Source organism: Styela clava, chromosome 14 (genome assembly GCF_964204865.1).
Source record: "Styela clava chromosome 14, kaStyClav1.hap1.2, whole genome shotgun sequence".
NCBI lineage: Eukaryota > Metazoa > Chordata > Ascidiacea > Stolidobranchia > Styelidae > Styela > Styela clava.
The window spans coordinates 13,152,638-13,165,162 of record NC_135263.1 but is presented as its reverse complement, the minus strand read 5'-3'; the positions used below and the strand labels follow the sequence as shown (position 1 = coordinate 13,165,162).

The 12,525-nt window shown below is 35.8% G+C and overlaps 1 protein-coding gene across 2 annotated transcripts in view; it reads left to right on the top strand.

Annotated features, from left to right (window-relative positions):
• LOC120340671 (roundabout homolog 2-like) overlaps positions 1-11,644 on the top strand; it is a 69,678-nt gene extending 58,034 nt beyond the window's left edge. Inside the window, exons 13-27 of one of the 2 annotated variants that reach the window (XM_039408988.2) lie at positions 2,879-3,048; positions 3,227-3,467; positions 3,552-3,670; positions 3,795-4,091; positions 4,842-5,000; positions 5,330-5,359; positions 5,894-6,101; positions 6,281-6,427; positions 7,182-7,427; positions 7,667-7,837; positions 7,932-8,084; positions 8,164-8,297; positions 8,596-8,711; positions 8,792-9,446; positions 9,764-11,644. In XM_039408988.2, coding sequence (XP_039264922.2) covers positions 2,879-3,048; positions 3,227-3,467; positions 3,552-3,670; positions 3,795-4,091; positions 4,842-5,000; positions 5,330-5,359; positions 5,894-6,101; positions 6,281-6,427; positions 7,182-7,427; positions 7,667-7,837; positions 7,932-8,084; positions 8,164-8,297; positions 8,596-8,711; positions 8,792-9,446; positions 9,764-10,050 — 3,133 coding nt within the window. In that variant the 3' untranslated portion in view covers positions 10,051-11,644. The remainder of the gene's footprint in view (positions 1-2,878; positions 3,049-3,226; positions 3,468-3,551; positions 3,671-3,794; positions 4,092-4,841; positions 5,001-5,329; positions 5,360-5,893; positions 6,102-6,280; positions 6,428-7,181; positions 7,428-7,666; positions 7,838-7,931; positions 8,085-8,163; positions 8,298-8,595; positions 8,712-8,791; positions 9,447-9,763) is intronic. The other variant, XM_039408989.2, reaches the window with a different exon arrangement.
• Positions 11,645-12,525: the final 881 nt, after the last annotated feature.

The window sequence follows — 12,525 nt, the reverse complement described above, 5'->3', positions numbered from 1 at the left end:
TTTAAGCTAGAGCGCCACAGTCGAGGGTATGCGCTGTTTTAGCGCTAAGCCCGCCATTTTGTCTTCTTTCTATGCTTATTCTTTTCTCGTAACAATCTTTTATTATTTGTTCTGCTATTAATATTACATATTGAAACATTGATGCCATAGCTACTTGGGATAATGATCGACCAATGATGCACCATCATAAATTCGTATTTCTCAGGCTCAAATCATTCGTGGCCCATGTAACATTGATTTTACCCTATTCATGGCCACAAAATTTACTTACGAATGGTATATTTGCGTTACGTGACGCCGGACTGCATTTTTGTTGACGTCGAGTGAGACGGAAGACGCCTCACGCGCCGTTCAAGAGTATTTTGCCAATTTTGAGCGAAATACCATTCGACTTTCTATGCCTGTATTTCAACAATTTGATTTCCGATCTACATTCTTTGTCCAAACACATTTGTGCGTATTATCCTCTGAATAAGGCTTTTTGTAACCGGGTACTGCCGTACAACAAGTGTTTTTGCGTTTGTCTTTTTTAGTGAACTTGAAATATAATTGAAAAACAACATTAATTCAACTAAGTGTTATGAATAAGTTCATAAATTGCAATCACGTTACTTCGTTGGATATACGCTTTTGAATGGACTGGTTTTGAACAATTTTGAATTTGGAAAATGGTAACGAGAACCTTGGGCCCATTTTTAGGAGTTTTTTTACGCTACAGAAGTGTGTGTACCAATATGGAAGTAACTTAGTTTGTTCGCCTACTTTACATCAAATTGTGTGAAGGGACTGAAACCTATAGGCAGGGTGTATATTCACTTAGCTAACACAGACAGTCCCCGAACTCGTAATAGAACTAAAATAAGGAAAATTGGAATCAAATTATGACCTAACCCTACCCTGGTACACGCACTACGGGAGTACCGTTTTTTTACTCCAAATAGATCGTAACTCATTTTGAATAGTTGACAAAACTAATTAAGATTCCCGTTTACCCCCTGTCATGATATCGCTTTTAATTTCATCGCTTATTAAGCTGGTATCGTAACTCACCGACGAAAAATTTTAACCCTTATATTTCAAAGAGATAAATATTGTTGTACTCATCAACACTGGAGCAACCATGGCGGCGCCAGTATGGGTTAAACAACAAATACTAGCGATTTTGTGAACAAACACCCACACGTCTACAGAAAGTTAATTAAAATTATTAAAAATAACTGATTTTGGATCATACTTGGCCATATATTGATGTCATCTTCTATTCTAAGTCACGTGACTAATTTTGTTTCGTCATAATAGGAAAAGTTCTCATTCAGCGATTTAGCTATGCTCAGAAGTTTATTCAAATTAAAAGTTATACAGAATGATTTATATAAGAATTCTTTTCCTCGCCATAGGAGGAAAGATGCCGAAAATTGTGTTTCTTGAGCCATTTATGGAAATGCATGCACACAAGTTTATAATTTTCGTTTTAATTACTAATTGGCAATAGTTTTGAGCTTTTCGCTGATTTACTTATGGTAATGATTGAATTTTTTTATCCGTGTGGCAGAATTTTTGTTTAAATCATCATATGAAATATCGGACTACCTTTATAAGACACACTTCTGACAAGGGTAACACTTTGTTTGAAATAACGGTGTTAGGGAACACTATATACTTTCTTGTGGAATGCAAAACTTGCAGAAACGAATAAAAAGTGCGGGAATTATATGCCATTATTTTGTGGTTTACCACGGCACACTATAAAACTACTGAAATTTATTTTGCATTGCTGTTACATTTTATAGCGAAATTCCTCGTAACGCATCCCAACATTTGTATTATCGTTGGCCATACATATAAGCACAACTAATACGTCCCCATATTCGATCGTTTCTATATTGAAAACAGAATTTGAACGCATGGTTTTGTGGTATTATAGTAGTAGTACGTCGACAGAGTTTTTTGTAGACTACGATTTTATAGACGACGCCGTCGTAAAATCTAATCCATTTTCTTACTCAATAAGTCGATCAGTATCTTTGGACCATGCTCGAAGAAAATTATCACGTGATTACGAAAAGTAAAATATTCGCGCATGGTTTTTGAGCTGTCGTCACTTATAGCAATATCCGTTTTTGGCGTGTCGCTGGTGTTGCTATTTTGTACCGAACATAGTGAAAATTATTATGACGACAGACGATCGTCTTTTATCTTGGCGCTGATATGAAAGAACAGAACAGTGGTCAAAATTTCGAACTGCGAAACTTTCTAGACACTACTCGATACTATATAACGACAATATAATATAATTATTTTAATCATTTTTCCATTTTTTTTTATTTATCACAGATTGACAATTTCAAACAATAAAAAAAAATTTAATTTTCTCAATTCAATCTCGTCACAAGATCTTTCTGACTTGGTGCTCTCACGCATTCTAAGTCTAGGCATTTCTGGAATGTTTGTGTCAACCCCTCGTACTGATTAAATTCATTTGTACATGGTTGGTTTTGAATATTTTTTTCCATAGAATTGGAATGTGTATTACTGATAACGAATGACACTTGAGTTGACATATAGAAAACAACTTTTAGACTAGAAATTAATTATATCGTCTGTGCACGGTGTTATAAAATGCGCTAAATTTAGCGTTGTTGCTATTCAGTTAGGCATTGTGCATTTTTACTTGAAATTAATTTTATTTTGAAAAGGATACATTATTATACAAATCATGCAAAAAATAGGGAAAATTAACCTAAAAATACACATTAAAATCCTAATTTTTTCGAAATTTAAAAATAAAATTTTGGAAAATTGTTAGCATTATTATTATTTCTTGATCACAAGATCAGGTGATTTCATTGATAAAAAATATTTTAATTTTATTTTATAGTCAACAATGTGATGTAGCAACCTGGAATCGGATTAGTGCAAAGATTACTTCCAGCACATTTACAGTCAAAGATTTAACTTCTGGTTCCAGTTATGTTTTTCTGGTGAGGGCCGTCAATCAATATGGAATCAGCGACCCGAGTGACGTCTCAGAGATAATCGACACTCGAGGTGAGCAGAAATTCAGTGAGTGAAAATTGAGGAGTTGATAAAAATTTTCTGCAATAGACCGTATGGAAATATTTGGGCAAATTTTATCAGTTGAGGCAATTTTGTAGGAGATCCTTAGATTGACTGCTGCTTCTGATTTATTTAATAATACATTCAACAAATTTAAATTGCATTTCAGGTGAAAATCCTACAACAGCTGACGAAAAAGAAATGAGCGAGTTACGGCGAAAACTTCTTCAAATCTCAGTCCGTTTGACGACAGTCAATCCTCTCTCTGTATCGACATCTAGCGGCGGGATACGTTTGGAATGGGATTCATCTGCAAATTGTGACATCATAGACGGATTTAAAATTTATTTACAACCGGTATCGGTCAGAAATGGTGCTCGAATCGTAGAAACAGCATCATGCTATGCCAGGTATAAACTTTCTATAAAATAACTATTTTATACAAATATCAAGTATGATCCTAAACTAATTTTTGTATTTTATCATTATCACAGAAATACCGAAATTAAGAATCTACAATCAAGAGTTGTTTACGAAATACGGATCCGTCCGTTTAAACTTGAGGTCATGGGTTATTTGAGTCCGATTATGCTTGCATCACCAGAATCTGAAGGTAAGTCTTCATCATTTTATTACCATTTCAGTGTTATATTTGACTTACAACTTTCCACTAGTGAGTGCGTGCTACCTTGCTTTTCTACACATTCTAAGGAAATAAATTTCATGTTAAATTGCAGGCACAACGCCCGAAGCACCAATCTTAGAGATCGACTCTAAAGCGTCAGAAGGGGACAATGCAGCAGTCATTTCATTCAGTTGGACGCCACCTTCCAGTATTTTGCCGGAATATATATCACGTTATACTTTGCGATGCTATGACAAAAACAAGGACTATGATTTTATTCGTGACGTCAGCGATACGTCATACACCTTGGATGACCTACCAAAAGGAAGAGACTATATTGCCACCATTACTTTTTCCACTTTACTAGGAGAAGGCAAAACAAGTGAAAAGAAGGAATTTTCTGTGGAAGGTTTGTGTAGTTTTATCATCGAACAAAGTGTAGGTGTAACATGAGACGCATCTGTGGCCCATACTTGGAAATCTGATATTCATTTCACAAATTTTGTTTAAATAAATTTCAATTTGAGCTCTAGATAGCAAGAGTTAATTTCGTTTTCAATTTTCTACAAATTACCAATATTCGAAAAGTAAAAACCATCCGATGTATTATCAAGCATGGTGAGTACATAAAGTGTCCATTCTCATTACTGATCATGTTTGGCCGTCCGTACATCGTTTATCAATATTTTATGATCGACCTACCACATCGAATATACAAGTTAAAGCTTTTAACGCCAAGAAATCGATTCTTTCTCTCGCTCATGGAAGTTTTAAAATAGCAAGAAATGTGACGTAATATCATTTGATTGCGTCATATAAATTAGAAGCAATGTTTCCATCCGGAAATGTCTTGGACGAGAATCAAAAATAACATGATTTAGCTCTTTGGTAAAAGCTATTGCCAATGAGGTAACTAATGCAATCCCATTGCGGTAAGAATGACATAGTACAATTTCCACTTCGCCTTACGAAAGTAATTTCAATAAGAAATCCGTTAAAACATGGTTGAATAACATATTTTACCTTTCCACAGCACTGGAATATTTTCCGTTCTGCGTAGACGAGCCATTTTACTCTCCAGTTCAGGTGGCGATCCTCCATAACTAACTAGATGCTAGACTTCCCAATATCACATGTTAACCCCTTTCTTAATTAACAGCTGGTTCAGCCGCAGAGGAAGACGGGTTATCATCTCTAATGAAAAATCCCGCTGTATTAGCTGGAATTGGCGCATGTGTACTTCTTATTATAGGAATTATGGTGGGTGTAATACTGTATCGAAGACACAAGAAAAACCAAAAAAGTCGGGGACTCCATGGTAAGTGGAAACAAATGCTTGAAAGAGGATATAGTAAATTTGACATTGATTTTTAAAGTAATTCTAATCGGTGATTACCGCAATATTTTGGAGCTTTTGCGAAAATAAAAGCAATTTTATGAATTAAAAATTTGCATGGGTTTAAGAAAATCAGAAAAACGGGTTTGCATGTATTTTAAACTGCTTTTTGTAATTTTTTTGCTAGAATCTTCATTCTGCTTGGTAAAATTATTTTCTTTGCTCTAATCAGCTTGAAATTAACGCTTGCATTTTTCTTTTTTTTTCTGCTCGTCACGCATCATCGCTCTCACAACAAAACAAACATATAGTGCGATCCTTCAGCTTTACTCCACAATCAGGTAATCATTGCAATATAGTGATTTGCAATAACTTCTTCTTTTCTATTGCACGATTTTGATTCTATCCATGATTATACTATTTACGTACAGCACATTAATTAGAATTTAGCTGTAGTGATTTCACCTATGAACTCAAAATTATCATTAGTTTCATATTACCGTAAATATTTTGCCTAGTTTCTCAATAGCAGTCATTTGCAAGTGGTGACAACCACCATCTTTCCAATACATTTTCTGATAAAACCGCATTTACATTTTTAAGTAACGTCCTCTTATCAATTAATACCATCACACATTTGAGTGACGTCATCTTATCACTCCATAAGATAATTTGTAGACAATATCTCAGTTCAAAACGATTAACTGTTTGTTAGCCATCAATTTTATTTCATCGCACATGTGAGTGACATCATCTTATCACCCCTTAAGCGACTTTGTAAATACTACGGTACATCAATTCACGTCATCAAGTTTATGACGTCACGAATCATATGTAATGTATGTTAAATCTTATTGTCTAACATTCTTATTCAGGCGGGAGACCTGGCATACCAATGGACCCATTCCGCGATACACAATACAGCAAAGGGTTTACCATCAACTTTGCAAATCCCGGCGGGAGCAACAATAATTTTGACTCTGACGGAAGTAATACCGGAAACGGAAATATGTATCTTCAACGTCAAAATATGCCAGGGCCGCACTCTGTTGCTCGTAATACAACAGTGTCGCTAAATAATAGGTGAGAACGATTTTATGATTCAGAAGATCGGTTCAGCTTTCTAAGTGAGAGTTTAGCTTTTCAGAATGGCACAAAACGTATTCATGTATTGTGTTTGAATATACACTCATATTGATACCATATAACATATAACTATTGCTTCGTACATCTAATATAAATAATATGATTTATTTTTACAGTAATGGAAATGTCGGGACTTCTTTGTCGCCAGACATGAGTGATGTTCGTCCTGTCGCCCGACAAACTAGCTCTTTTTCTTACGTCACTGATCAGCTGACTAGTATGTCAAGTATACCACCTCAATTCTCTTCGCCGAATTCTAATAGGTACGTTTGCATTTCGTCATAAATTTTTTCTCGACCCAGCAAAATTCTTTCTATACTTTACCATTAAGATATTTTGATGTTTATTCTGAGTATTTGGCGATTTTGCTGGTTTACATACTCGAAAGCCTCATTTTATTTCACGATGTTCAAGTACATACTTCAATTGTTACGTCATTAACATTCCTCTGATTGGCCATTGTTAGGGAAAGGAACGAGGAAAACATCTACCACCTGATGCATTGTTGTAATAGTAATACCCTGTCTTTCGTATGTGGTTTATGATTGGCGTAAATTCTTGTTTAAAAGGAGTTTTGGCTCGAAATCGTCCCGCCAAAATCGATTTTAATGTCTTTTACCGGCGAAAATTCGCCGAATTCCGTTGTAGTTTTACCGCCGACATGCCCTTGCGCCGTTTTGTGGTAGACTTCGGTTTGCCACAAATGTAATTAACATTTTATGGCATCCTGTAACATGATTTCCCGAAGATTAACTAGCTGAAAAATATGACTGTGTATAAATTGAAGTTTTACGAGTTGTTTCAATCCTCCCTTGACGAATAGTAGATAAAACATAATCCTCTAGATAAAGTATTGTGCTTTTTGCTACTCGACTGACAAGGATTTGAATTATTAGATAACTAATACGTAAACATTATTTGTCCAGGACTTTTACCCCCAGACATCCAATGAGGTTCCACCCCCAGACAAATACAACAATCCATCTAACACGTTTGTCCTTTCGATTTTCCCAACAGAGCACCAACGCAAATTATGAGTACTGCCGATCTTCAGTTACAATTGCAACAACAGCAACAATACAGGCGACAAATATCGGACAGCCAGACAGTCTTGGCAGACGAATACAGTCCACAAGAAAACTTGATCGATATGAACACCCCATTGGAACAAAACCCGAATTCGGCTTATTTCACACGCGACAGCGATCTACCCCCACCTCCTCCGAGCCCACCGATGTCATTGAAAACCTCTCTGAGTGAAAGGTGAGAGTGCTTTTTAGTTCGTTTATTACTCCAGATTCATAGGGCATAAAAGCACAAACAAATTAATTAAAGAAGAAGATTTAAATGAAAACGGCGAAATTTTGGATAAAATGTCGGCCTTCGTAGGACTTTTAAAAAATCTATATATAAGCTATAGCTTTCTAGCGACTCCCTCCCTACCGAAAGAGGTCATAAAGTGTAGATTGTTTTTCTAATAATGTAATATTTTTTAATTTCAGAACAAATCGAAGTCGTGGTAGCAGCAAGCATAGTGACAGAGGTTCAAATCATTCTGGAAGCAGAGGTCGCCGATCTAGAGAACGAAATCGCACTTTTCAGCCTCTGGAGAGAGTCCCGACTGACACTGACACAGGAATTGACAGCCCCCAGCAGACTCCATCGCCCCCAAGGTAAGCATATTAAAGTATTTCCCGTGTAACAGAGTGTGGCTCGCAGTGGAAAGTGTGTAAACGTCGTTTCTGCAATATTTTTTTCTCTTTTCAGACCAGCCGATCTTCGCGGCAATCACTCTCAAATGAGTAGCACGGCACCACAACCACGCAATCAAGGCGCATTTTCATACCCGAGCTCTAAACAACACAATAATAATAATGGAAGACGAAGAAACGATGGTATTGCAGTGGAGTACAGCAGAATGTAAGACTATATTTTCAATTTTTTCACTTCATTTTTATATCATCTTTGCACTCAATCTGACCAATTGATTTATGTTTAGGACGGATCCAAATCTAGGATACCTGGGTGGACCATCAGAAGGAGAAACCGAGTCTGAAGTCGGAGGAATTCGCCATGCAAGAGCGAATAACTATCATTTGTCACTTCCAGAAGAAGTCAGGAATAGCGTTGCCGGTAAGTAATGTTTTGATCATGTGACTTTTTAAAATATGGAATTATATACTATTTCTCAAATGTATTTATATAGTAGTCCGATACCGCTACGAAGAAGGCCAGGTGACGAATGGAGGTATACATCCATCCTATTTTTAACTAAGCACCAAGTGAAAAGTCTGCGATATAGAATCATCAAGTTTTCGATGAATTTTAATAATATTCCCAGTTAATCCATTTGACCAACGCTATATAAGTATTAATCCAAAGTTAAAACGTACTATTGCTTATTAAAATCTTGTTTTCTCTTATTATTCAGTCTCTTCTGTGTCCATGATGAACGCCTATGATTCTGAGTCTGATTGTGGTTCATCTGACGGAATAAGAAGTCGTACATCGTCAGTGGAATCTCTCAATATGGAATCAGCTTCTCAAGTAAGTAAAAATCACCGCACGTTTGATGGCATTTCAACTATATAGCATTAATCTCAATGATTTTATGTTTTATTTTCCAGGTTGGAATGTATGGGCAACAGCATGCTATGTCACCCAATCGGCCTGGCCAGAGTGCTTTTGTCCCGATAAATAATCAATATAATGGCGGTGGGAATGCGTTACCCTCAACACGCCCAAATTTTGTCAAACCGAAAGTACCGAAAAAAAATCACAACAATGCACAAAACCAATACAACGTCGGAGGTATGAATGGACATCAATCAATATACCCAGATCCACCACAACAGGGGTATATTAACCCTAAGAACCCCAATCTAGCCCCAGAACAATTTTTAAACAGAGTTAACAGCGCAAGCAGTTCTGAATCGTCATCTTATCATCAAAACACTGCGGATAGCGGAATGAGCGCTGGCGTCGGTTCCTATGGACATAATAGTCTAAATAGCACCAGCAGTGGCGAAAGTGGACCAAAAGGACATATTTCTAGAAGCAGGACCACTGGAAGTCTATCCGCGGACCAGCCACCGACGGAAAATAACGCCCCGCCTCATTTTGCAAGTGTGGATAGGAGATATTTACCTAATTCTGATCATGATAGACCAGAATATCAGAATCCAAGAGGGAGACAGCCCGCACCACAACCAAGAAGACCACCCAGAGTGGATTCTTTTAATAAAATGTCTTCAAAAAGCCCTCAAAGAAAAGATTCACAAGGTAAGATTTACTTCTAACACTGCCAACGGGACTTTTTAGATTTATTATATATACAAAACGTTACACTGATCTTGCTACAATTATTTCTATTTTACATTCACGCTACACACATCTGAGACCATTTATTGAAAAAGTATTAACATAAAACACTACGCGGCAGTGCACATCTTGTGCAACTACTGCAATAATCAATCCCACTGTTTATATGGCAGTCCTATAGTAAGCATGAAAATTGCGACGGCTTTCACTTATTTCATGTATTCATTGTCCCATCGAATAATACTAATTTAATAAAAAAACTGTATTGTGTGTTCCAGATTCCAATTTATCTCTACCACCGCGGGACACAATGGCGTACGTTGATTATGAAACGCCCGACAACGACGGACAAACAGTATTGACAGACAATGTCTATCGAACAAATGATGATGACGTAATGAATGAACAATCGGACGAGAGTCGCATCGCTTTTCTTGCCGCCAAATCTGTATTTGCCCCTTCTAATGGAGGTAAGCCAGTCCGTGGACGACATCCAGAACTTTCAGATGTACCGGAAGTATCGACTTCCGATTTTTGTGAAGATTACAGCGACCGAAGTCAATGAAAATCGATTTCAAATCCACTTCATAAGAGGATTCGCAACAGCAATGATAGAATTATTATCTATTAATATAATTGTATATTGGGTCAGTATGTGGCCGATTCATTAGAACCTTGCTTCTTGCAGAAAAAAACTCACAAAAGTGAAAAAAAAAATGACTGAAAAACCCTCATGTTGGAATTATCGCGTATGGCGGCGCATCGATTTGCACTGTGCATGTGTACTATTGTACTAATATTCTATATTGGAGGTGGCGCTTTAGAGACCTAATTTTTTTCATTGCTGCACTCTTTGGCATGTTATCGTTTGATATTCGTCGTTCTGCTGCGTTTTTTAATCTGCTTGACAGCTTAGTAATTAAATTTTTGATTCCACGCGAATATATTCATCTTCTGCCACCATCAATTTACACTTACGTTCCACACGGATAAATATTTTGAACGTTGCCGCATCGATCAGAATTATCTAACATCTGCTAACTAGATTTTATTCAATCATCTTATATAATGCAATTTCTTGCGACATAAGCGACAAAATTAACCATGCTTTTAAAATGTCCCATTGCCGCAATATGTTGGAGAGTTTACCAATTGGCTTCAACATTCAGATTGTTATAGTTTGACGATCCCCTGTTTGACTCTTAACTTATTTTAAAAGCTTACGCTGATTGGTTATATTTTATTTTGTAAATTTATAAAATCATTTTTGAAGTTCCTGTTTCTTGTATTTCGTTTTTTTTTTTTCAATTTTTTTACTCACAGGTTGCCGATTTTGTGTCAAAAGTAGATTTTTGGGTCTCTGAGTGGAATACTTTCATCTACTGTCTGTGCCCAAGTCACTGATACACTTTTGACCAAAAACGGGTCCATTTGTTTATCATAGTTTCACTGTAAACCAAAGTACGCATTGGCTATCATACTTTTTCAATTCAAATTATGACGTCATAATTTTTTGTCGTTAAATTTTAGAACAAAATTTTCCATACATAAATCAGGTTAAAAAAGCTCGGAAAATTTTTGAATAATCATACACAACCAACTAAAAAATTGCCCACAGCGGAGTACCACAATAACTGAATTAACGTTTAAAAATTTATATTTTTATCTAATATTTTTATATTAGAAATGTTGAAACGACATGGTTACATAAGCACAATTTCTCATTTTATAACATTCGTTGTCTTTTATTTTATTCCATTTTCCTTTTTCATTTCTTGCGGCTCTTTGCATGCTTGCAGTGTTTATTTTTCAATGACGCTTTTTTATTATTATTATTTGCTCGCTTGTTTGTTTACAATTTTTACAAACAATTTTGTTTATTTTTGCAACTGCTATGTTTTCACTTTCATTTCTTTTTAGTGATTAATTGTCATTTTTAATTATTATTGTTATTATATTTTCGCGTCAATATTGTTATTTAATTCACTCAAATAAGCAATAGTATGCTAATAATATTATTATTATTGCGAATATTCTTAAATACAAAAGGCGATAATTGTATAATTTATAATGTTATATGTTTCTTTCTTCGCCGATTGATAGTTGAATTGAATTTTCTTTTGTCATTTTTCCCTTTTTTTCGAAATAAATTTCGTCCGCAGTATGGCGCTATAAATACAGTTGTTTTAAAATGAATACAAGGAATTAGTGAGAACAAGAATTGTGTAGCGAGAACACCTTTTCCCATCTAGCGTGGTTCAATACAGACATTGGTTCCCAACCAAAGAACCCCGGGCTTCCAAAATTTGTAATCAAATTATCAAATAGAGGTCTGGCCTAGCGCGCTTTAAGGTTAGACGACAAATCAAGGGCAACATTATAAACCGGAGTTACACAAGTTCTTGCTTTTATGAACGAATAATTTTTTATTGGATCCGATTAAATGTAAGGTTTATCTCTGCTTTTTCCGTGGTAGATCATCTGCACCAATTACATTTTCGGCTATCACCCGCAATATTCAAGGTGTTTTCTATGTTCTGATTTGAAAAGAAATATTGTTTAGTAGGCCATTTGTATCAAGAGTATTGACTGGATATATTTAAACTGCCCCACAAATTTTTGGCAAATCATAAAAATATCCACAGCACTGAAAAAGTAGGGAATCACAGGACAACGTGGGAAACGCTTTCTTCTAGGAAGCCGAATAACAGATACAACATACCGTTAGTTATGTTGTATGGTATATGACTGCGATCAAAAAAAAACTACCTCGACTCGATGCTGAAAAAATGGAACCTTTATTCCAGAATGGGAAATTCTACTTCCAAAACCAACGAATTGAATAGGAAAAAAGTGTGGAATTTACAGTTTTTTTACGAACTGACTAGTTATCACTCCCAGCTTTATGCTCAAAATTTGTTCCCGGTGGGAGCTCAAAATTTTCTGCGGTATTTTCTTCAACTTTACAATTATGAAGACTGTATAAACTACAGCGAAAATTTCATTTCAGAAAGATTGAAGCACTGGTATTCATAGTTTA